This window comes from Chionomys nivalis, chromosome 4, assembly GCF_950005125.1.
Source record: "Chionomys nivalis chromosome 4, mChiNiv1.1, whole genome shotgun sequence".
NCBI lineage: Eukaryota > Metazoa > Chordata > Mammalia > Rodentia > Cricetidae > Chionomys > Chionomys nivalis.
Genome location: NC_080089.1, coordinates 58,435,316 through 58,461,342, shown reverse-complemented (window position 1 = coordinate 58,461,342; position 26,027 = coordinate 58,435,316). Strand labels below are relative to the sequence as shown.

Here is a 26,027-nt window from a genome sequence, read left to right as displayed (position 1 = left end):
TTCTGCAGAGTCTACTGCCTTGGCAGGATGTCCCTGGTTACTGCTGTCCTTTTCTCGAAGAGATAGGATTCTGCTTTTCTTTTCACATTTCCTGTGCTGTTAGTTGTTTGAGGAATATTGATGCTATCTTCTCCAATATCACCTACAGCAGTGATTCACAAGGTTAGGGGTCAATTAGTGTGCAGAGCATTAGTGACTAGAAAGGTAGTGTTTCTCTTATCTGTTCATGTACTTCTATAGCATGAAAAATGGAATATGTACAAGTTTTGGAGACAGGCTTGACTTGAAGGCACAGTCATTGGTAATGTAGACATTATTTCAATTGTGGTTTAAGAGAAATAATTTAAAAATGTGAGATCTTTATGAGACATACTGGCTTTGTTTTTGTTTTTCAGGTAGGTTTAAAACAACTTTTTAAAAAATTTACTTATTTTCCTTTTGTGTGTAGGTGCTTTGGCTGCATGTATGTGTGCAATGTGGGAAGTGTTTGCAAGGCCAGAAGAGGACATTGGATCTCCTCCAAGTGAGGTTATATATAGCTGTGAGCAATCATGTGGGTGCTGGGAACTGAACCCAGGTCTGTGGAAGAGTTGCCAGTGCTTTTAACTGTTGAGCCATCTCTTCAGCCCTGAAGTTTTTTTTTTTTTAAAGACCATGTTGTCCCTATCTTGAAAAAAAGAAAATAAGAAAAAAAAAACACCTTTTCATTTGAGAAACATACTGAAATACTTGTGAGTGAAATGTTACACTATTTGGTACTTGGTTATAAAATAATAGTAGATAGGATAAGGATTGGATGGTTGTCAGGCTCATGAGTCTGTGGTGCTACTGTTTACAAACTAAAGGAAAAGGGGAAATAATCCTAATGCTGTCACTTTCTGTGTTAGGAAAACTAACTTCTCTGAGCTTCCATTTCCTATAAAACTAAAAAAACTATATTGATGTTGTAGATTTCTTGGAAAATTAAAGCAATATATATGAAATCATCTGGCATCAAGTCTACTGTATAATAGGTCATCTACCACTAATTGTTTCGCTGTTCTAGGAGATGTGGAACTTATTAAACTACTTGTCTGTGAGCCCTGTGGTCTGTGTTCCTGAGACAGGGTTGCATCCCTACCACTTATTGGGCCCTGGGCCCTTGCTGCCTTCCAGGAGCACTTTTCATACTCCTGGTTTCTTTTCTAAAGCTGCTAAAGTCAGATTTATTACAAAGGAATTCCAGAGATTTCACAACACTTAGGTCAGAAGACAGATCAGTCTTAGAGTGAACTAGAATTAGAAATTGTCAGCAGCCAGAGTAGTCACTGTGGATTTTTGATTCATCTTTCTTTTCTGCAGGTCAGAGGTTGGCAGACTTTTTTGTAAAGGACTATTTAGTATATAGTTATTACATGTATCTATACAGTATTGCATCTTTTTTACACTTACAGTTACATAACTCTGTAGTTTTAGTTCCAGTGTAGAAGAGCCATAGGAAGTCTGTATTCTGATAAAGTGTAATTTACAAAGAAAAAGAATGCATTTGCCCCACTGACCTATGCTATAGGTTTCATCAGATCAGCCATAGATCTGGGAAGATTCTGTCTTCTCTTTTGCATCTTATAATTTTTTTGAAAAATTATTTGTGTCTGGGTGTTTTTTGTCTCATGTATGTCTGTGCACCACATATATGCCTGGTTCTTGGATGCCAGAAGAGGGCATGTTAACTCCCTGGAACTGGAGCTGCTATGTGGGTGTTGGAACTCAAACTCAGGTCCTCTGCAAGAACAACCAGTGCTCCTAATTGCTGAGCCATCACTCCAACCATACATTTTACAATTTTAATTAAAAAAATACATTTAGGAAATTTTTTTTGTAGAATCACGTGTATTTATGAACACAAATACCCTCAACTACAGTCTTTAGACTGCTGTGCTCTACTGCTAACTATAGCCTATCACCTAACTACCTTCCTTTCTTTTGTGCAGGAGATCTGCCATAACCTGGGAGTGTGCTATACTTACCTAAAGGAGTTCAACAAGGTAATTCATAAAAATGGTGATGGTGGTTGACTGGAGTACACTGTGGGTCATTTGTTACAGAAGAGCCACTGTCCATTGTGTCTGCAGTAGAGTTAATTTTTACTTGAGGAGTAAAAATTGCCTTTTATAGTTACTGCCATGTTAATACTTGTCATTACTCATTTTTCCTACTTTTTTATGATTTATTTTTATTTTATGTATATTAGTGTTTTGTCTGCATGTATGTCTGTTGTAAGGGTGTCAGATCCCTTGGAACTGGAGTTACAGACAGTTGTGAGCTGCCATATGGGTGCTGAGAATTGAACCTGGATCCATGAAAGAGCAGACAGTGCTCTTAACCACTGAGCCATCTCTCTAGCCCATTTTTTCCTACTTTTGATTTTAAAAGGGGAGTGGAGGCAGGCAGTGGTGGTGCACTCCTTTAATCCCAGCACTAGGGAGGCAGAGGCAGGCGAATCTCTGTGAGTTCAAGACCAGCCTGGTCTACAAAAGCTAGTTCCACACTCGGGAGGCAGAGGCAGGCGGATCTCTGTGAGTTCGAGACCAGCCTGGTCTACAGAGCTAGTTCCAGGACAGGCTCCAAAGCCACAGAGAAACCCTGTCTCGAAAAACCAAAAAAAAAAAAAAAGCTAGTTCCAGGACAGGAACCAAAGCTACAGAGATACCCTGTCTTGAAAAAACAAAAAAAGGGGCAGGGGTGGATTCTAGACTATCAGTGGTCCAGTTGCCTTCTCTCTACCTCCCAAATCAAAAAGTGGACCTTCTCAGGCCATTGTGGCACACTCCTGAAATTTCACCACTTGAGAGACTCATTTCAGAAGAATCTGAGTTTGAGACCAGTCTAAGGCTAGTGAGACACTGTTTCAAAGTCTAAGGCTAGTGAGACACTGTTTCAAAGAAACATGTGGGCACCTTGAGCCATCATCATGACCATAAGAACCATCCTATGCTTTGACAATAACCGATTTTTACTTTTTGTTTTGTTTTTGTTTTTTGAGACAGGGTTTCTCTATGTAGCCCTGGCTGTCCTGGAACTCACACCAGGCTGGGCTCAAACCCAGTGATCTTACTGCCTCTGCCTCTGCGTGCCGGGATTAAAGATGCACTATCATGCCTGGCCTTGATTTTTCGTTTAAGGTCAATGAAAATGAATTTAGAGTGGTTTAAATTTTGATTTAGATAAGATTTTTTCTGATATGAATTTATATTTTGCTCTGAACAAATCTGTGCTCTAAGACTTTGACATAAGACAAAGCATGTTAAGCTGACCTTGGTTCTCAAATTAGGGAATAGATACCTGTTTTTTTCTTTAATTAAAACTGAAATTTTTTTATTTTATTATGTCTATGGTTGTTTTGCCTGAATGTATGTCTGTGTATTATGTGTGTGCTGGTTCCTTTGGAGCCTAGAACTTCAGATCCTCTGGAACTGTAGTTAACATGTGGTTCTGAGCCATCAGTTGGGTGTTGGGACTTAAACTCAGGTCTCCTGAAAGATCAGGCAATGTTCCTTTTTTTTTTTTTTTTTTTTTTTTTTTTTCTCGAGACAGGGTTTCTTTGTAGCTTTTGGTTCCTGTCCTGGAACTAGCTCTTCTAGACCAGGCTGGCCTCGAACTCACAGAGATCCGCCTGCCTCTGCCTCCCGAGTGCTGGGATTAAAGGCGTGCGCCACCACCACCCGGCATCAGGCAATGTTCTTAACTGGTGAGCCATCTCTTCAGCCCTAGATGCATGTCTTAACTGAGGAACAGATGAATTTTTGAGAGTTCTGAAGGGTAGTGATGGTTATGAGGTAGTTTGCTTCGTGACCTGACGAATGAGGCTTTGTTCTCCTTCTTTCTTACTGCCACCAAGACTGACTCTTATTGGTACCCACTGAACAAGGCTTTGCAAGATCACAGTAAAACCTAGTCTATCTTTCAGGAATATGAAAAAGATACCTGCATTATTAGCAATTAGAATGTAAGAATTATTTTTTGTAAGACATAATAACATATATGTTCAGTGGGATACATAAGTTTTCTTGGTGAATCTATAGTTCTGTACAGCTGATTAAATTTTCTCTTCTGAGAATATTTTTATCAGGTACATTCCTGTTCATAGTATAACTAAGTCAGGGGATAGGGATCTATACTGAGATGGAGAGTTATATTTAGATTTATTATAAAGCCTAATAGGCTAAAAAACACAACACCTGGCATTTATAGAAGCCCTCATTGATCAGTAAATGAACAAAAGTTTTATACAGCCTATTAAGATGTAGGCTTCTCCAAGCAAAAAGTTATTTTATGTTTGTTCTTTGTTGTGTGGTGTTGGAGATTGAACCCAGGGCCTCCACAAGGCAGGCACAGCCATAGCATTCTTTTCTTTTCTTTCTTTTTTTTTTTTAAAAGATTTATTTATTATGTATACAGTGTTCTGGGCACCAGATTTCATTACAGATGGTTGTGATCCACCATGTGGTTTCTGGGAATTGAACTCAGGACCTCTGGAAGAGCGGTCAGTGGCCAGTGCTCTTAACCTCTGAGCCATCTCTCCAGCCCCCTAGCATTATTTTCTTGCTAACTCTGGTATAGCAGACATCTAGACCAGCAGGCACTCAATGAGTACTTGTTGAATGAATAAATAAAAACTTTTGTATTCACTTGTTTTCATATTATTGAGGAAAACAAGGCCTAGCTGGAGAATGTTGTGCAGGTAGTCAGGAGTGTAGGTGGAATCGAATTTGCTGTGGTATTCTATACTGTACTATGATGCCCCTTTGGGGTTATGAAGTTGAAGTCATAGGTGTAAATGTCAAACAGAAAACATTCAAAAACTTGATTATCTTGTATGAACTCAGCAAGACCAGCTAGGCTATGCTTGGGTTTAGGTGGCAAAAGCTATTTTCTGAGACAAGGTATTCCCACATAAGAACACCAAAGGCCTGCCTTCACGTTCACCACAGAAAACCACTGTCCTCCAATGGTATTGACTTGGTTCTGTTTACTCCATTAACCTTTAATTAGGCACAAGAGCAGTTGCACAGTGCCCTCCAGCTTAACAAGCATGATCTGACTTACGTAATGCTGGGGAAGATCCACTTACTGGAGGGAGACTTGGACAAAGCCATTGAGATCTACAAGAAAGCAGTGGAGTAAGTGTCTCTTTCTCTTAGACTCTAACCAGCATGTCCTCCCTTTTAACACTGCAACACGAAATTATCACTTACAAAGTTCACCCTCAAGAACTTCACAGTTGAATAACAAAAAATTCTACACACACGAAAAAAAAAATCTTAGTTTTCTGTAAGTCTGCTATTTTTGTTGGGACACATTCATAGCTATTATGTAATGTATGCAGCCCAGGGACACAGGTTGGGCACACCTACTGGAAGCAATGAGAAAAGCAATGGAACAGATTCGTAAACTCTTAGGAGAATAGATGGTTTTTTTCTTCTGTAACAGTGTCTACTTGAGGCTAGCTACTTCACAGACCAACTTGGGATTTAGGTTCCTTAGGTGTTTTTTTTTCCACTTGCATGTTTAAAGCTGAGTAACTAATTATAACATGTGTTCCAGGCCATATTGAAGGAAGATGATACTGGAAGCTAAATATGGAGTAAGCATCTCTAGTTTTAAATAACCCTAAAATTGTACACTTTTTGGAATTAGGTAGGAACACACAGCTGCAGGGGAAGTGGGCTGATATGCACTCAACAAGAATTTGGAGTCAGCTGGCAGTGTGATCGTCTAGTTTAATACTTTATAGCAGATCCTATGTTCCTAGAGATCATATCAGGAACAGAAATCTCTTAGTGCAGTAGTAGACATCTGTCTTTCTTAGTCTAAGACCAATATGTTTTGTGTTACTGATATTCTGGTTTTTTATGCTGAGGATAGAAATTTGCCCATGCTTAATCAAACACGTGCTAAAACTGAGCTGCATTCTAGTCCCAATATCATGGGTTTTGTTATTGCTGGTTTTTAAAACGTATCATTGGGTGGTCTAACCTGTTGATAATGGATAACTGAATTTCTCATGCCACTGTCCCAAGTTCCCTCTCTGGGGACACATGAAATCTTGTCTTTTCTGTGTGTTATTACCTTGTTTTGTTTATTTATTTTGAGATGAGATCTCAGTATGTAGCCCTGACTGTCTTGAACTTGCTATGTAGATGAGGATGGCCTGGAACTTACAAAGATCCACCTGCCTTTGCAACTGACTTGTTTCTTTTAAATAGGACAGCTGGCTGGAGAGATGGCTCAGCAGTTAAGAGCATTGCCTGCTCTGCATAAGGTCTTGAGTTCAATTCCCAGCAACGACATGGTGGCTCACAGCCATCTGTAATGAGGTCTGGTGCCCTCTTCTGGCCTTCAGGCATACACAGATACAGAATATTGTATACATAATAAAAATATTAAAAAAAAAAAAGTTATGGGCTGGAGAGATGGCTCAGAGGGTAAGAGCACTGGCTGCTCTTCCAGAGGTCCCGAGTTCAATTCCCAGCAACCACATGATAGCTCACAACCATTTGTAATGAGACCTGGTGTCTTCCTTGCCAGCAGTACATTGTATGCTCAATAAATGAATAAATATTTTTTAAAAAAAAATAAATAGGACAGCTGTAGTCAAATGCTCAGGTGTCTTGTTTGATCACAGAATAGACTATGTGTGACTCCTGGACTAAAATTTGGAACTGGTGCAGTGTACTAGTCACTTTTTAGCTTTGTTGCCCACAGGATGAACTTCCTGGCTATATTAATCATAGTGCTGTTTTCTGCATTTTATTTAACCACATTTTGTGACAGAAAAATCTCTTGTGTTTGGTAAGCTACAGTAATTTCTTTCTTTTTCTTTCTTTTTTTTTTTTTTTTGTTTGTTTTTGAGACAGGGTTCTTTTGTGTAGCCCTAGCTATCCTGAAACTCCCTCTGTAGAGCAGGCTGACTTGAACTCAGAGATCCATCTGCCTCTGCCTCCTGAGTGCTGGGATTAAAGGCGTGCGCCACCACTGCCCAGCGCTATAGCAATTTCTATCATCAAAATGTCAGGCTTATGTGGTCAGGTTGGAAGGAGCCATAGAACAAGTCAGAGGCTCCTGTAATGCTGGAAAGTAGGCCTGTTCCTGACCCTTATCCTATACAAGGTAGCATTTTGAGTTAGTGTACATGAACCCCAGTGAGGGTAGTGACCACTCAAGAGATTTGAGTCACTTGGCTTTCCAGGGGACAAAACTAGAAAGTTGAGTATTTGAGAAGGTAGGTTCAAGACCCGAAGCTTTGGAGAAGACTGTTCTTAGGTAAGGGATAGGTACTGATGGAATCAGAAGAGTAGGAAGCACAAGTTACATATGTGGTTTGGGAAGAAGGGACATGATCAAAACGTATACTTACCACAAAAAGTGAGAGGCAGATTCTCAGTTTCACTGAGAAAGTTGTTTGCCAGCTCCCGCATGGGTTGGGTTTTAGCTTTGCAGGTTCTGTACTTCCTACAGGGAACAAGCATGAAACAGCTCTTTGCTCTTTGTTGCGTTAGCCATTGAGACTGATGATCCTATATTCAGAGGGTCGCAACCCTGGCTTTTTGACAAAGACAAGTATCAGTGAGAGACCAGTGTCTAAGTCTTCCCAAGGGCTGGTATGTGCCTTCCTTCTTTTGTTTAGTTTGGCAAGTTAGTTTAGAGAGCACAGTGTCAGGGGCCTAAATGACATAGGAAGTAGGCTGCCTACCATTGTAAGCATAGGGAAAGGGGCAGAGAGACTTCTCAACAGAAGGACTAGCATATTGTGTCCTGACTGACTTGGCTTATGCTTAATTCGTTTCAGTGTGATGAATCATTCATCGCAGTTCTTTTTTAAGGTTGCTGTTGGTTCAAAAGAAAAGGTCTAGCTGGGCGGTGGTGGGGCACACACCTTTAATCCCAGCACTCGGGATGCAGAGGCAGGCGGATCTCTGTGAGTTCGTGGCCAGCCTGGTCTACAAGAGCTAGTTCAAAGACAGGCTCCAAAGCTACAGAGAAACCCTGTCTCGAAAAACCAGATAGGTAGATAGATAGATAGATAGATAGATAGATAGATAGATAGATAGATAGATAGATAGGTAGGTAGGTAGGTAGGTAGGTAGGTAGGTAGGTAGATAGATAGATAGATAGATAGATAGATAGATAGATAGATAGATAGATAGATAGATAGAAGCTTTGAAAAGGAGTCTGGAGTCTAAGTCCCATTTCGTTCTTCTGAGCAGGTCTTCTCTGTTGACAGGATTGAGATGCTTTGCTTTTGAAGGAGATTGCCCAACTGCCCTCAGAAGTTTACTTGGGAAAGAAAGGGGTTTAATAAAGGGTCATTGGGTGTTGGCAGTGGGGCAGATGGCTGTACAAGTCTTTATCTCATAGCCATGGTTTCCTTGTGAGCATCTCTCTGTTACAGGTTCTCGCCAGAAAATACAGACCTTCTTACAACTTTAGGATTACTCTACTTACAGGTAATGAAAACTGTTTTTCACACACTGGCATTAGAAATGCTTCAGGGTTTGTATCTGTGATGGTCTCTTTCATTTCTCTATGTGACACATTTTACTAACAGTTACAGTGCGCACATGACCGTGGTTTGTTTTACATACTGATGGCTCTCAAGTCATAATTCTGTTTCAGTCTAGTATAATAGCAATACACACACACACGAGACAGCTGTGTGGTTGGGGCTATCATCTTATTGTTGTGGGGAAGAAGGAGAATCTGACATACTTTACTGTTTTGTGGGATTCTGAGGCCAAGATTGTTCTGCTGGTTCATCTTGCTAGCCAAGGTCCTGCAGGAGAGAGAAGCAAGAGAAACCTCCCCTTCCTTTCAGATTCCTAAATGTCTGCCACTTCTGTCCACTTGAGTCCCCGAAGCCTCAGGTCTCTGAGCTGTCTTACCCTGCCTACCTGACAGGTCCCTGCTCAGCCTGTGTGTCTCTAAAGTAGCTTTTATAACTACTGCTTTAAGAACAACCAAGAGTTTAGCTTGGATCTGCTAGGCTTTGGCTTGTGAGCAGGCCCAAAGGGACATGAAGCTAACTATCACAGTCCCAGTCAGGAGGCATTAATATGGATCAGAATGAGTATTTCTGAAATGGTTTTTTAGCAAAAGGTACTTTAACCTTATCAAGAGAAAAAATAAGACAATCTCACAAATATGGAGATGTGCATTTTATTTGGTATACCCACTTTATTTTTATTATTAATTATTATTATGATTTTGGGGGTGGGCAGGGTCAAGAAAACTCACAAATGACTGCATGTTTCCATTCAGGGTACAGTTGACTAGACTCCTGAACGTCACATCACCCCCTGAGGTAAATTCTTTGGTTTGTTTTCTTTCAAGCTCGGTGTTTACCAGAAGGCATTTGAACATCTTGGGAATGCACTGACTTATGACCCTGCCAACTACAAGGTATTGCAGGCTGTGGAACTACAGAGCCTTCCTGTGCATGGTCCCATGACCTCTAGAGATGATCAGACCCTAGGGAACAGAAGATGGGTTTCTCATTTTAAATACCCAAAAAGTTAAATTTGTGTGTATCTGGATGTTGGTGCTGCGGTACAAAACCAAAGCTTTATGTGTTCTAGGCAAGTAATCTACCACTGAGGTACATCCCTGTACCTGAAAACACTTTTTATATATAATTCTTACTTTTAAAAGTTAGTCCTTAACTCAAGGGTTAAGAGCACTGGCTGCTCTTCCAGAGGTCCTGAGTTCAGTTCCCAGCAACCACATGGTGGCTCACAACCACCTGTAATAAGATCTGGTGCCCTCTTTTGGTGTGCAGGCATACATGTGGGCAGAACGCTGTATACATAATAAATAAGCAAATCTTAAAAAAAAAAAAGTTAGTTCTTACTGAAACTCTGGTAAAATGTTGATGCTCGACATCAGAAGAAGCACATTTGTGGTAACAAACTGCTGCAAAGACTGAGTGCCGTTAGAGTTCATTTGTTACTTGAGAATTTAGCCAATCTTCCACAACAACTATTGAAGAAGAATGTCTTGATCCTAATGGATTTGAAATTATAAGTTCCAGATTGGCCTGGGGGTGAGAAAGAAAATCAAGTGAATGAACATTACTGAGGAAGATGTAACTAGATTGGGCTGTTAGCTCGGTCGTCATTTAGGAAGTCAGTAGCCTGGCTTTGTGGGCTACCCACCTTGACACCTTTCCTTAATGAAATGATAGGGCTGGACTGATAAAAACTAAAGCCAAGCCAGGCATAGTGGCACACACCTTTAATCCCAGCATTTGGGAAGCAGAAGCAGATCGATGTCTGTGAGTTTGGGGCCAAACTGTCTTGAAAAACCAAAAACAAACAAAACCCCCAAAAAACTAAAGCCATCTCACATTGCATCCTGAGCCAGGAAGAGCTGGGTATCAAGTAGCCATATACAGGTGTATGTGAGCTGTCTGGAGCAGTTAGTGTACAAAGATGAAAGGCAGTAGTTACCAGAATACTGATTTCCCTAGCTAGAAAGAAACAAATGGAGTTAGATAGAGCCAATGACAGTATATGTTTTTCATGCTGTGGGATTCCAAAGACATTTTTTTTTCCTTTGGGAGGAGAGGGGTTCCAAACAGGGTTTCTCTGTGTAGCTTTTGGAGTCTGTCCTGTAACTCACTCTGTAGACCAGGCTGGCCTCGAATTCAGAGATCTGCCTGCCTCTGCCTCCTGAGTGCTGGGACTGAAGGTGTGCATCATCACCACCTGGCTCCAAAAACATTTCTTATGAGCACTTGCTTTAGTAGTTTGGATATATTCATACCTGGGAGAAGTTTCTTGTTCATTTCTTGTGCTGATGGCTTATATATGCATGGCCTTGGACTTCTTAGATGACTGAATTACTAACTTTACATGCACTGTGTTTTTCAGGCCATCTTGGCAGCAGGCAGCATGATGCAGACCCATGGGGACTTTGATGTTGCCCTCACCAAATACAGAGTCGTAGCTTGTGCTATTCCAGAAAGTCCTCCACTTTGGAATAATATTGGAATGTGTTTCTTTGGCAAGAAGAAGTATGTGGCAGTGAGTGTTCCTTACAGTCCTTGTTTATACTTATCCATGTGGCTATTGAGTCTGCTGAGCTTGTCTTACCCTGGGTGGAATGCCCCTGTTTCTGCAGGCTATCAGCTGCCTAAAACGAGCCAATTACTTGGCACCCTTTGATTGGAAGATTCTGTACAATCTGGGCCTTGTCCATTTGACTATGCAGCAGTATGCATCAGCATTCCATTTTCTCAGTGCAGCTATCAACTTCCAGCCAAAGATGGGGGAACTCTACATGCTCTTGGCTGGTAAGGCACATCTATATAGAAACCCCTTCTTGTAAGTTATAATGATGGAAAAGTTAATTAGGATCATAGTCATTAGCTAAATGCCCTAACATAGACATTCCTTTGGAGATCCTATAGGAATCAGAATTACTGCCTCACTTTGAAGAAGTTTAAAAGGTGACCAAGTATCTGGTTGTTTTTAACTGAGGGATTTGAACTCAGTCTTAACAGGTTAAGTCAAGATCATCCACATCCATGGCTTTTTTTTTTTTTTTTTTTTTTTTTTTTTGAGACAGGGCCTTACTATGTGATCTCTGCTGGGCTGAAACAATCCGGGGTCTCCAACTCAGAAATGTGCATGCCTCTGCTTCTAGAGTGCTGGGGTTAAAAGTGTGTACCACTATACCTAGCTTTTTATAAAAGGATTAAAAATTTATTTTTAATTATGTATATATGTATATGTCTGTGTTAGTTTATGCACATGTGGGTTCAGGAAAAGGCATTGGGTTCTTTGGAACTAAAGTTACAGAGAGTTTTAAGCCATCTGATGTGGGTATGAGAACCAAATTTGGGGGTCTCTGCAAGAGCAGCCAGTGCTCTTAACTATTGAGCCATCTCTCCAGACCCCCATAATTCTCCTCTTACCATGTTTTTTTTTTTTCTTTTTCCTGTTGGTGTTTTTTTTTGTTTGTTTGGGGTTTTTTTTTTTTTTTTTTGTGTGTGTGTGTGTGTGCTGGAGACTGAACCTTGGGCCTTGCATGTAGCTAGGTAAACACTCTACCACTGAGCTGTACTAACAGCCCTTATATACTCATATATACTGAACCTAATTTATTTGAGCTCAATAATTAAGAACCTGGGTGTAAGGTGGAGTTCTGCCTCCACTACTAATTGTATATACTCAGGATCAATGTGAGGACTGTATGTATGGCTAAATATAATAAATGTTAAACCTTTGGAGTTTATCATGGTTACTAAATCATTTGTCTCTTTTCAAAAACAAAAAACAAAACAAACATTTATACCACAGTGTACATATGGAGGTCAGAGGATAACTTGAGGGAGATGTTTGTCTCTTTTCGTCACGTCATATGGGCCCTAGGGATCCAACTCAGGTCATTAGGCAGCAAGCATCTCACCCACTGAGCTATCCCATTGATCCCATTAGTACTTTTGTTAATATAACTGGTCTTTGGTAGTTCAGGTCAAATTAGATTATTCTAGTCCTAACTTCTATTTATACCATACAAAATAAATTAAAATTAAGGTGGGCAGAGGTGTCTATAATCTAAGCTTTTGAGGTAGGGGTAGGAAGATAATGAATTTGAATCTAGCCTGAGCTACATTAGTGAGACCCTGACACTGTGACAAACACAACAAAAATCACTTTAAAAAACTAATGAGCCGGGCGGTGGTGGCGCACACCTTTAATCCCAGCACTCGGGAGGCAGAGGCAGGCGGATCTCTGTGAGTTCGAGGCCAGCCTAGTCTATAAGAGCTAGTTCTAGGACAGGCTCCAAAAGCTACAAAGAAACCCTGTCTCAAAAAAACCATCAAAACAAACTAATGAAATATTTCTTCTGGGGAGTATTTTCTGGTGTGTATTTTGGTCATTCCTGTGGTGTTTTCAATTTATGAGAGAAAGGTTAAAAGCAACTACATGGTTGTTTGGAGAACACCAGAATACAAAGCTAGTTCAAGTTTCAGGAGAGGCTCAGAGCCTTAGTGTAAGATAAGAGTGCCTCATCAGGGCAGAAGTTTCAGGAGAGCTCAGAGCCTTAGTGTGAGATAAGAGTGCCTCATCAGGGCAGAAGTTTCAGTTCTAACTTGACAAAGTAGAGCCAGCCTCACACAGTCCTAAGGACAAACTAGACTTGAATGGCCACATAGTGTGTGTCTGTGGAACAACACAGGGTCCTTCTGTATTCCTTCTTCTCATAGTTGCCTGTTTGGCTGCTGGGAGGTGGAGTTGCCTTTAAGAATAGCTATTTTTAGGTATATTAGACTCTCAGGAAATCCTGATTTTGGATTAAAAAAAAAAGGTGAATGTTCTGTGGCTCACTAAAAGTTTTAGAAATCATTGTGGAGAACATCATCTATAAGATGAGGATTCTTAGGTAGGACAGTAATGTGGTCACTGTATTTGTAAGTCGGCGAGAGGCTGGAGGCAGGTGGGGACAAATGGAGACCTTGGTTTGGGCTTGGACAAGGCAATACCTGAAAAGCAGTGGCAGAAGTAGGATGCTTGCTGAGGTGAGGCACTAAGCTGAAGGATGAGTGGTCTAAAGTATTATTTTTGCTAAGATGAGCTCTCCTGATTTTCTCTGTGGCAGTGGCTCTGACCAATCTGGAAGATACAGAAAATGCCAAGAGAGCTTATGCAGAAGCTGTCCGCCTGGATAAGTGAGCATTCTGTTCTATGGGGAAGGGCCAGGGAGTGTTATTCTGCAAAGTGTGCCATAAGACTAATGCTTGCTGGAGTCAGCTTAGTCACTATGCAGGATAAATTTAGAAGGTTGTGGTTTTTAAGCAAGTAGAGCATGGCAAGAATTAAAAGCCGTAGAAAACAACTTCCAGTTCTGAGCTCTGTAATCAGGAATCCAAAGCAAGTTAAAGAGTTAGCAGCACTCTGGCTTGGGTTGCTGATAAGCTGTGAGCTAAACAGATTAGCAGCTGGGACTCTGGGCTCATCTTAATCAAAAATAAACGAGATTCCTGGGGAAAGTTTATTCCACCAGCATCTGCTACACAACAGGTCTGGGATTTCTTGTTCAGCCCCTCCCTGGGAGGCTTTGATAGTGCCAGTCTCGGTCCTTATCCTGTTTTGCTGCTTGGGCAGTTAGCTCCTTGACACTGGTTCGTGGGTCAGTCATAACAGCACTTTGCTGTATAATGGGGACAACCCTATTTTTGTTTGGATTTCATATAATGAGAAGGATTTTCAAATGACTATAGCAGAGCCTTAGTCCCACAGAGTCCCTGTCTCTGCCACAGGTGTAACCCTTTAGTAAACCTGAACTATGCTGTGCTGCTGTATAACCAGGGTGAGAAAAAGGGTGCCCTGGCCCAATACCAGGAGATGGAGAAGAAGGTCAACTTTCTTAAGGACAACAGTCCTCTGGAATTTGACTCTGAGGTATGTCTCTTATTAGCAATTATCATTATCATGTTATCATTATTACCATGTCTGTTATTAAGCAAACTGCTAGCAGATGAAAGGTATCATAAGCTCATGTTTCTTTCAGCTTCATGTTCATTGCAGCATGAATTTACCAGTTTTAGACAATTTACAGTCTTAGACAAATACTGCTAGAGGAAAGTAACAAAAGAATTCAGGTTTACTGAGTTATTAGTTCTCACTAATACAGTTTATCAGGAACAGGCAGTTTGGCCAGTGAAGCATCAAACTTGAATTATTGCATTTTGAGATCCTGTAAGGATTCCCCTTGGTATCCAGTAAGCAATTTCTATTCTCCATTAAAGAATGATTTCCATAGGACAAGCATGAAAACACTTGTAATCCCAGCACTTAAAAGTGATTTCCTTATTATAAGTACTTCCTCCTTCAACTGCTAGTACCAGCAGGCAGCTTGGCTCTGCTGATCTTGTCAATTGCTTTTTTTCTTCCCATGTGGGCACAAGATGGTAGAGATGGCTCAGAAGTTGGGAGCTGCCCTCCAGGTTGGAGAGGCACTGGTCTGGACCAAGCCAGTCAAAGATCCCAAGTCAAAGCACCGGACCAATTCAGCCAACAAATCTGCTCTCCAGCAGCCTCTGGGCTCCAATCAAGCGCTAGGACAGGCGATGTCTTCAGCAGCGGCATACAGGAAGCTCCCTTCAGGTAGGAGGCTACACAGAGCTCTGTGAAGACTTAGTGGAGAAAAGCTACTTCTATCAGCAGAGACCCCAGCTTTGAGTAAGGCTTGCACACTGCAAACTCATGGCCAATTTAGTACTAGCCAAGGGGGAAAAGCCCAGAGTGGAAACCAGCATTTATTTCTCAAGGGCAAGCTGTTAGGTAGATAACAGTACAGGCAGGCTTAGCTGAGTAGTCAGTTTTTAGGTTTAGAAATGCATTATTAAGTGCACGCTGTTGTACATTTTCGCTTTAATTTTCACAAGCTTAATGTTTTATTCCTTCAGTTATGGGCATCCCTCCTAGCTGCAGGATGCACTACAGTCTTGATAGTCTCAGACAATACAGAGTTCCCTCTTAAATGATTTCTTATGAAATGGAATAACTAAGAATTCAAGTTTTGTTTCTTTGCAAGGTGTTGTAGGAGGAGCCCAGCTCACAAAACCACCATCACTTCCATTGGAGCCAGAGCCCACTGTGGAGGCAAGTCCAACAGAAGCATCCGAACAAAAGAAAGAAAAATAGCAAAAGGCACGAGAAAAACAGGATGACCCTGGAGTAGGGGGTCTCTTTGGTGAGACCATATAGAAGATGGTCAGTCATAGGACCAGGCAGGTGGAGGCCAGCTCTGTTCCCTGGGTGAGCACTGCAGAATTCAAACAGAACCCAGGGTGCGGTGTGATGATCAGGAGGAGCATATAAGGCCCACGCAGCTCTTGGCTGGCCCCATCATCTAGGAACAAGGGAGAAGACATGCTAGATAGGCTTGAGGCCCTGCGTGTATAGCTCCAAGAGTCAGCAAGGCAAATGATCAAAGATCATCACTCGATGAAGGACTTTTATGTTAATAAAGGGAAAGGGACCTCTTCAGTAGTGGTGGTGTAGCCCCATTTTCACTGGATTGTGGAAACATATCAGTCTCCACTGTAAATGTAAACACAAACCTTGGATTAAGAACCTAGTTAAATAGGGCTCTCCCCTCCCCCTCCTTAGATTAAGTTGAGATCCAATCTGGAATGTATCCTAGCTATATTGGCTCAGAGAATCTAAAACAAGTCCCTATTTTCATTCTTTCAAGAATGAAAGAGGTTAGACTCTGGAGCCAGATCATGACAGTATAAGTAGTAGGAGTCAAGGCTGGTCTGGAATCGGCACCAAGGATTTAAAGAAAAGGGTGTGGGTAGGATGACTGAAGAATAGTTCAGTTGTTAGAGCTCCTGCTCAGTTTGCCAAGGCCCTGGGTTTGATCCCTAGTACAGCTGAAAAAAGAACAGAGCTCTTAGCCAAAGAATTTTAACCAAGACAATCAACGATAAATGCTGACAGATGCTCTCCTGGCCCATTAGTGGCCTTTGTAAAGATTATGGACCACAAAGAGGTCTCATTAAAAACTTTTTAAAAAGCAAAAAACCAAAAACCTGTGATCACTGTCTTTGTTTGTTTGTTTTTTACCTATTTCCAGGCCTGGTTTGAAACTATAACCACCTCCGAGCTAAGTTGGTCTTAGCTATAGTGCAGCCTCACAGCAGCCTAGAAGTTGGCCCCGGAGGCAGTCCCAGTTTTCACTATAGCTGGCAGCTAGAAAACTGACATGCTATCAAGCCAGAGTGTGGAGTTTGGCTGGGTCTGATTTGACAGTACTGAACAGAGGCCCTCTTCAGTTTTCTCATCTCTGATGGCAAGCACAGTAATTCCTTTGCCCAGGTAGCAGGAGTAATCAAGAAAACTCACCTCTACATCAGCACGAAGGGTAGTACAGACTAAATTGATTGACTAAAACTAAAAGTTGTTGGTGAGAAATAATAAGGGTATAGGCTTAGAGGGAGAGAAGAGAAAAAAAGGAGAAGAAAGAAAGAAAAGAAAGAAATGAAAGAAACCCAAGCGCTAAATCCGAAGAAAGGAGGGTCTGGTTGTAGGTGGCAAATGAGGAGAGGCTATATAGGTAAGTAGATACTCATTGTGGACTAGGAATATGGATGACTAGGATCAAGGACTTTTCAAGACTGGTTATAAGCTGGTCTGTCTTTGCGGTAACCCAATGATACCTTCTAGACACCTAAATCACCTGACTTGAGAAAGAAGTCTGTTTAAAAGTTCTGCTAGAGAAGGTTCTCAACCTGTAGGTTGCAGCTCCTTCTGGTGTCAAACAACCCTTTTACAAGGGCCGCATATCAGATATCCTGCATATCAGATAGTGCACATTATGATTCATAATACTAGCAAAGGTAGCAACAAAATCATTTTATGGTTGGGGTCAGCACAACATGAGGAACTGTATTAAAGTTTTGCAGTGTTAGGAGGTTGAGAACCACTGAGCTAGAGGAATCTGGATTTTTGTGCTAGCTGAAGAGCATGGGCTTAGAAAGTCTTTTAAGATTAAGGCAGAAACAGAAAAAGGAAAACAAGCCCGGCAGTGGTGGCAACAGAAGCCCATGAAGAGATTAAACTACTCATTTTATAAAAAGTAGAGGGAAAACTAAGATTTTTCTGAATTCCTTACTCTGAGAGGACTTTAAATATTTTTAAGACAGGGTCTCATGTAGCCCAGGCTAGCCTCAAACTCAATATATAGCTGAGAGAATAACCTCTACACCTGATCTTCCCGTCTGTACCTTCAAATGCTGTGGCTAACAGGTGTGTGCCACCACCCCTGGCTAAAGTCTTAGTGTCTAGGGACAGATAGGGGCACAGTGCTGTTCTCTTCAGGTGAAGTTGGTAGAAACTAAGAGGCCTGCTCTTTTCCCCATTCCTCAGGGGCAACACGACACCTTTCTTCCAGGAATAGTCACAGGCAGTGCTTTCCATAGTGCTTGGACTTAGGCTTTCTTAGGTAACAGGCTGCACATGTCCATTCATCTGGGTGTCTGCATTCAGTTTCTCATTCATCCTGAAAAGAATAAAAAGTTACTCTATGAAGGGAGCTCACAGCACAGTTTTAACAGACTTAGGAAAATAAGACCAAAATGATAATCACAGATACAGCTATGGCTATGAGCCTTTGGAAAGACCGAAACCCAAAACACTGACAATACTAAGTGCTAGCAAGGCCTCAGCATAGGTACCTTGGAACTAAATCTGGCATATTCTTTAAAAACTAAACAAACTGAACATATAATCCAAGAATCACACATAACGTATTTGCTGAAATGAATTGGAACTAATCACAATCCCCCACACAGACGCCCAAACCTGGAAGCAAATCAAGACATCTACAAGTAAGTAGGTGAATAAATTTCAGTAGAGCCAGACAAAAGGAAGAGTACAAAATGGAGCTGAATCAAGCTGAGAAAATCTATGGTTAGTGCATAATACTAAGTGAAAACCAATTTGAAATACCCACAAACTGCTTGATCCCAATGATGATCTGGGTATCTAGTCATTCCACAATGTGAGCAGTATTTCAAAACTATGTTATCCACACACAACACACATATACATAAAAAATAAATCTGTCCTCAGATTAACACTGCATAGGAATTAAGTCAAACTCCATTACGGACCTAACTGTAAACACTGAAGTTATAAAGCACCATGAAACCCCCACCTGAGACTGCATGGATTATGTGTCATGTTTCCCAGGGAAGACAACTGATAGGACATTAACATTAGGCTGAAGCTTGGAGAAAACAGACCTAACAAAGACCTTATCAGACCTGAAAACATGAAGAAATCGTACAGCTCAATAATAAGCAAACCACACGAACCCAACACCCAATTAGGACAAAGTGTTGTGCAACTTTACAGAGGGAAGTATAGGAGTGGCCAATGAGCACTAGCACATAGCGTTTGTCATGTGAGAAACAGAAAAAGCAGTCATTACCCACCAGAATGGCTCCAACTGAACGCTAAAAACTCCCACTGTTAGCAAGAACAAGACAGAATCAGAACTTGTCAGCAGGAGTGTAGTCTACAATTCTGGTCCTACAGTTTCTCATCTGAAAAGAACCTACTCAAGCTCTTGTTGGTGAGAGATTCTTTACCTCAAAGTGGGAACTTGTATGTACTTACAGCCATAAAATACGGAGCTGCACGATACACGTATGACTCTCTATACTGTTTTGTTTTTTGTTTTTGTTTTTCAAAACAGGGTTTCTCTGTAGCTTTGGAACCTGTCCTGGATGTAGCTCTTATAGACCAGACTGGCCTTGAAGTCACAGAGATCCGCCTGCCTCTGCCTCCCGAGTGCTGGGATTAAAGGTGTGCGCCACCACTGCAGGATTCTCTATATTCAATGAGCAACTTTATACAGGACTAGGCAGTGGAGGGAAAAAATAGTTGACTAGGGGTCAGGGTTAGGGACGGGATGACTTGAAGGAGGCATGGAGGATTTAGCCGGTGATGGAAATACATTTGCTGAGACTTACCAAGTGATAAATCGTGCAGCTTCATCACGTAAATTTTTAACCTAAAACAACAAAACAAGAAAAAGCTGTATCACAACAACAGCTTTCAAATGACTTAAAGTGGTCTTAGGCCCAGAGGTTGCCTGTTCAGCTTAGTGAGAAGTGATTATTAAAATTATGTGCTGTATACTGTGTTAAATTCGTGCAGAGCGCATCTGTCTCCTCTATAAACAACCCCGAGGAAGGTACCACGATAGCCCCATTTTACAGCTAAGTGAGGTTAAGCCACCTGTTAGACAGCATTATCAAGTAACAATCGCCAACTCAAATACCCTTTATGAATTTGGATTATGCCTCTTGATGTGTACCCCTGCCTTAAGCCCCTCAGTAAGAGAATAAAATGCAGACTCAATGTGATGATAAGGGTTACCTGCCTTTGACTGCCATCTTCTAGTGGTATTGCAGGCTGCAGCTTTTCACAGGTTAAATCAATTTCAAGGGAGCGTACCTGGGCATGTACAGTTTCTAGGTGGCCTCTATTACTGACTAGGGGACGGTCAAACCCTTTGTCTCCTTATAAACCCTGTGTGGAAACCTGAGTCTGGGGTTGAGGAGCACAGCCCCACCTGTTGAGTTCCACCCACCTCTGCACATTCATCCCAGGCAACAGATTCTAGTCTTGCTTTTATGGCTTAGCCTCCTTCACAGAAAGGTATTCTGCAGACAGGTGTATGCCCTGGGCATTCAATCTATACAATACAGCTAAAACCTAACATACATTCTGGTACATTTTACTCTGGTCAAAAATTGACCTATCAATTTTAGACAATTTATTTATTTTGTGTTTGACAGTGTAGGTGCTGGGATCTGAACTGGGTCTTCCTCACTGCAGTAGGCACTCTCCAGCTTCCTGGATCTAGCAACCATTAATGCCCAAGGTCCATCTGTGACAAACACTTGGAGGGGCTGGCCCTGCTAATTCTCAGGGGGCAGCAAACATGCCAGTGGCGTAGGTGGCGCTCACTACACCTGTCACTATAGTCTTTATTGGTATTACCAGCAAAACCCAGAAGGTGTTTGAGACTATATACTTAGGGCAGAAGCTGAACAAATAAAGCCCAAGGGAAAGAACACATGAGAGTTTACAAAGTCTTGGCCTTACGAAAGTTATCTCCTCTCACTTCAGCTTCCTGAAATGCTGAAGCCCTGGTGGTGCTCAGCACTTAGGTGACTAAAAAGGCGTAGAAACTTTTTTTTTTTTTTTTTTTTTTTTGAGACTGGGTCTAACTGTGTAGATCAGGCTGGCCTCAAACTCAAAGATCTGCTTGTTTCTGCCTCCCAGAAAACTAATTTTAACTGAGCTTCCTTGGAGGTGAAGGGTTAAGCGACAGCCACCAGTATCCTTGGATGTTTGCTTTCAATTTCAAGATTCATATTTGTGTAGACTTCAGTTTTCTCTAAAACAGAGCAAGACTTTCCCGCTTACCCAGAGCAGAGAGGGTAGTTTGCGATCCCACGAGCAGCTGCAGGGCTGGCGTGAATGGCTCCTGTTCTGTGCCATACACATCTTGCTCTTTGAACTAGGAAGCTTTTGGCTCTTTGACATGGCTATGTTTTCACTTATCTTGAAGGTAGCTCCACAGCAGAAGCTTCTGAGCCTTTGATCCTGACAAGCCTACTGCTAGGGCTCAGCTCGGGGACTACCTAGCCCATTGGCGGGAACAAAGAACAAAGGCCTCAGCAGCCAAGTGCCATGTAAGTCACTAGATCTGTTCAGAGCGAGATGAGAACAAAATCCATTAGACTCAGGATCCCTGAAGTGTAAATTCTTTTAATATTTTTAAAAGCACACAGAAATCTTGATTTATTAAAAAAATATACAACATGACACATTTATTCATGATCTTGGGGCTCTTATGAGGTCAAATTCTTTAATGGCTGTGTCAAAGCAAACATGAAACACATGTGTTCTACACAGAAACAATTCCAGTTGTAAAGCAGATCTCTTCAAGGCTCAGGAGGAACAAGTACCAGGGTTCTGCTGTAGAGAGCTCTTCCAGGGCTGAGCAATGGGGCTGACTGAGTCCAGCCAGCCCCAGTCTATGGAGCTGGGGCAGGAAGGCATGGTCCTTCCAAGCAAGTTTAGATTGATGAGGTGGCTCAGGTCTTGCCAGCATCTCCAGTCTGAGATCATAAAGCACAGGACACTTTTATCCTTTCTTGTGGCTCTGACCTATGTCTGAGCAGGAGGCTGAGAAGGAATGCATATCAAATATTGTCACTGTAACACTGAATGAACAGCTTGATTCTGCCCAGGAACATAAGCTTTATGAGCAGTCAGGCTTGTGGGGAGGGACTGCCCTTCTCTAGTGGGCAAGGAGAAAAGTGCTCTCTGTGGCTGGATGAGCTCTCCAGAGATAAATGTCATGTAACACCTGGTGGTACATCAACTGGGGACTCAGGAAGGGAGGCTCTAACCTTTGTAACACAACATAAACAAAAATCTCATTAGTACATGACTAAATTTCAATTAAACCTGAAGTGTTTTTATGCAATTGCCAACAGGCTGGAATGTATCTGTATAGTTTAATCTGCTGTGATTTCTTTGGCTGTCTTCCAATTCGGTCTAGGAACTGTTCTGACACCCACAGCCTATTTTCCAAGCTATATTATTCCTGGAATTCTTAAGATGGGTGGTTTTCATTCCTCACACGAACTGCCTACAGTCTTCCTAATCAGGATGTGCTTCTTCTGAATAGAAGAGGCCTTCAGCTGAAATGGCATCACCAAGGCCCACAGTTCGAATGGGGTCTTTACACACCAACACAGGTGTGAAATGGAAGGTTATTCCCTCCCTGTGCCACTCCACCACTGGCTTATTTGGGTTTAATACAATTCTGGAGCCGGACTCCGAATGGGATGTCATGAACTCTTGAGGTGCTCTTAGAGATACTCGGCTGGCATCTATGGTTTCAGTGGCGCAGGCTTGTGTCCCAGCCACACGAGCTCCTGCAGCCACAGCTGCAAGCTGGTTGGCCCAGTGTCCATCCACAGTTGCCAGGATGTGGTAGACCAGCGTGTGGAAATGGATCCTGGTGAGATCTGAGGATCTGGTTTTACTCCTTCCATGTTCCTTCAAGATCCAGAAGAGAATGTCACTGACCATGCCCACATCAGGAACACCATCCCAGGAGGAGAGAGAAGCATGAGGTCCAGATGCTGACTGGCTGAGAAACAACAGCTCCTGTTCATTCAGCCCAAGAGAAGTCACTGCAGGAAAGACCTGCTAACAAAAATAATGACAGGTCTCTTTTTGGTGGACACAACCTAGCTCCTGGTATATTAGTATTAGGACACAGCCAATGATGAAATGTTAGGCAGGGACCATCTTTCTTCTTACCATGGCCCGTCTCTGAAACCAGTTTCATGAATTAAATCTGTTTCCACTTCATGACTACTTGGGAAACTGTATAGAGTTGCCTCATTACCCTCCAGACCTAGACTTGCTATATGTCACTGTAGAAAGGGCCAAAGACTTGCTGTGCCTTTGCCTCTGCACATAGATCAGATACTCTTACCACTCAGAGCTCATGGGTGTCAGCAGGCATCCTGCCTGTTAAACTTCCATGTTTTCTTACCAATGTATAAAATAAGACTGGAGTTATAAATGGAACTGATGAGATTGCTGAGCAGGTATGGGGTGGAAGCAGATGTCACCCCAGATCTTGTCATACTATCTGGTGTAAGTTCATGTCACCTAAGCTCATAAAGCTAATGAGTAGCTAAGCTGACATGCCAGCCCAGGTGTGGAACGCCTATGTTTAGGCCTGACTCAGTGGGACTTATCCAAATCATCCCTGCTGTCTAGAGGGAGGTAACCTAAGATACCTAGCACTAGGGAGTCATGTTTACCTAAAGTTTGGGTTGAATTGAAAGGAGCTGACTTGGGCTTTCAGCTCTGCCTCTGAAATCTGCGAAACAAACAAACAAAATCCCCCAACACTCTTCACTTCAACATCCTCTCTCCAAAGGAAGAAACATGTCTCAGGCCATGGGTTATTCTGCCACAGTCCTAACCCAGTAGGAAATATTATCCCAACACAACACCTACATGTCAGTTAGTAAACCTGTCAGAGCCCAAACATCTGATCTCATGAGAAAGGAACTTCCCTTTGAGGCCCCAGGGCCAGAGGCAGCCAGCGAATGGCCCATGTGGTTACCTGATGCACAATGCTGCTCATGAGCTCCCTGTTGGTCATACTGGCCAGCTCTAGATGAATTGGAATACCAGTGGGGATGTCAGAAATGGAGGTCACGACCTGCAGAGAGGAGGACAGCAGTGCCATTAGGATAGAAGTCAGGCAGAAGGGAGGGCAAGATTAGGTCCTGAGTAGCCGGGATGTACTCGAAACACCCTTTGTGTCCTCATGAACTGGGAGTAGCGTGGGTCCCCACCTCCTCTGTGAACAATGGCTGCTTTTCCCCAATAGAAAAACTCTACTTTGTAGGGAGCAACCAGGGCCTTAGAATCAGAGGACACAGAACTGCACCCGTATGTTCATGTCTCCTATTCCTGGGACCTAATCTGAGCCGTTGGCCCCAATGTATACAAACCTGCGTGAAGCACAGCATAGCTGGTGTGAAGTGAGATGGTACGGAAAACACAGGACATAGCTACAAACCTTGCAGCTTGTAGCCACACTCAGTTAAGCACAGCATGTAGAGGCGCAGGCAAGATGTCTTCAATTGCCCTTCTCCTGCTACTACTTTGACAGAGCAGAGCCTAAGACAAGCCAGCATCAGCTAGAGGCTCAGTGGCAGGAGCCTGACAGGAAACACCAGCTGAGACCTATGGGTCTGTAACAGAGCCATTACCTCCAAGAGCCTCTTCCTCTGGAGCTCCTTGCTTTGTCCCTCCATCATGTGCAATCCAGAGAGGACCACCAGGTCAGGCTGGAACTCCTCCAGGCTAGACACAAACACCTCCAGCATATTCATGGCCCCGTTGGAGAGGTCGTGAGAGAAGATGAACCGGTTGGCATGGGGAGCTTTAAACGGGCCCCACTCCTCCCCTAGAAAATCCCAGTCAACACATGGGAGAAAAGGAAGAGGCTTTCAGTTTCCCAGCTGCAGGGCACAGCAGGGGCCTCACAGGAGCCTCGGCTCTGAGCAGACCCTAGAGCAGTATAAGGTCTGCAGGGTGCTGCATCCAGGACCGGACTGCAGTAGATAAAAACACAAATCAAAACCTAAACCCAAATCTAATAAAGAAACAGAAACAGGATGAGCCCTGTGCCTTTTAAGGTCACCAGCTCCCCTTTAGTTCCAAAAAAGCTCTGCTGAACTCCAGCACAGGTCATGACTACAGAGCACACAGAACATATCAGCATACATAGTAAGCCTGCACACCCAACAGAGGGGCCATGCTGCCCTCTCAAGGGCCATACCCTGAGCACTTTTCAGAGCTGGAAGCTAAATATGCTGAAAGCCTGAGCCTAGCTGACTGCACCTTTTGCTGCTGCCCACTGAAGGTTTCTGGGCTTGTGGTCTAAGACTATCTAGGTGTTCCAGCCATTTCTGTGCAGAGTGGCTTTGGAGTAGTGACTATTCAGTGGCAAGTTAAAATACTACTTCTTCCCTGAATGCGTCCTTCTCCTACTTCCTTGGCAGGGCCACTAGTTTGCCCTACTGTAGGACCTGGCATAGTTCTACACTGACCTGTTCACGTATCCATTGCCTACAGCCCCTGCGCTGAGGGCAGCTATGTTTCCCTCATCACATCCCTACTGCCTCACAACGCATCTGCCACACAGCCACGAGAATGAATTAGCAAAGAACAAGGGAATCAGAAAACAGACAGATGACCTAAATGACCACAAGGACAAAAAAGAAAAATCTAGTACTTCTGCCATCAAGACTACACAATGGTTAAAACAAGCTATTCTCCATTGGACACTGCTAGGAAGTACTGTCCCTCTTAGCCTGGGGAAAAGAGCCTCTGAGTTCTTCAGGGAATGACCAGGCAAAAGTAAACAGGCCTTTCCCAGGCAGGACAGGAGAGAATGGAGAGTGCTGCTGTTTCCACAGACATAGGACTGAGGGAGTGGCCTGACACGGGTGCAGCTAATGCTCCTCTCCTCACCAAACTCTATTAGTTTCTACAAGCAATCTCTTCTCTCAATGTATCAACTCAGTGAACCTCTGCAGTGACTCACTTAATTCCCAGACTAAGCCTGAAAGTGAGTTTTTCTGAGGTGCTCTGGAAGGACACAGAGAAGAAAAAAAGAAAAAAAAAGAAAAAGAAAGTTGAAAAATGTTCTTGGAATTTACCAATTCAGGCTACAGAAAAGCCAGGAACTGCTTCTGTTAAGGTTACCGAGGGCTGCTGCCATCAGACTCTACCTGGAACCTATGGCAGCTTCACATGAGGGTAACAGAAGGCCACTGCTTTGTCCAAGAAAACAAAAAACAAAAAACCTAGGCATCTGAACGAACAAAAATAGGAGGCTTATTAAGCCAA

General features: G+C 42.6%; 2 protein-coding genes across 3 annotated transcripts in view; one reads left to right on the top strand and one right to left on the bottom strand.

Annotated features, from left to right (window-relative positions):
• Bbs4 (Bardet-Biedl syndrome 4) overlaps positions 1-16,572 on the top strand; it is a 37,360-nt gene extending 20,788 nt beyond the window's left edge. Inside the window, exons 7-16 of the mRNA XM_057768136.1 lie at positions 1,971-2,024; positions 5,032-5,159; positions 8,432-8,486; positions 9,370-9,438; positions 10,908-11,060; positions 11,158-11,329; positions 13,642-13,711; positions 14,303-14,444; positions 14,951-15,149; positions 15,580-16,572. Of these exons, the coding sequence (XP_057624119.1) occupies positions 1,971-2,024; positions 5,032-5,159; positions 8,432-8,486; positions 9,370-9,438; positions 10,908-11,060; positions 11,158-11,329; positions 13,642-13,711; positions 14,303-14,444; positions 14,951-15,149; positions 15,580-15,689 (1,152 nt within the window). The 3' untranslated portion in view covers positions 15,690-16,572. The remainder of the gene's footprint in view (positions 1-1,970; positions 2,025-5,031; positions 5,160-8,431; positions 8,487-9,369; positions 9,439-10,907; positions 11,061-11,157; positions 11,330-13,641; positions 13,712-14,302; positions 14,445-14,950; positions 15,150-15,579) is intronic.
• Positions 16,573-21,322: 4,750 nt separating this feature from the next.
• Adpgk (ADP dependent glucokinase) overlaps positions 21,323-26,027 on the bottom strand; it is a 31,863-nt gene continuing 27,158 nt past the window's right edge. The window contains exons 5-7 of one of the 2 annotated variants that reach the window (XM_057768583.1): positions 24,383-24,579; positions 23,728-23,826; positions 21,323-22,793 (exon numbers count right to left, since the gene is read on the bottom strand). In XM_057768583.1, the coding sequence (XP_057624566.1) occupies positions 22,239-22,793; positions 23,728-23,826; positions 24,383-24,579 (851 nt within the window). In that variant the 3' untranslated portion in view covers positions 21,323-22,238. The remainder of the gene's footprint in view (positions 22,794-23,727; positions 23,827-24,382; positions 24,580-26,027) is intronic. The other variant, XM_057768584.1, reaches the window with a different exon arrangement.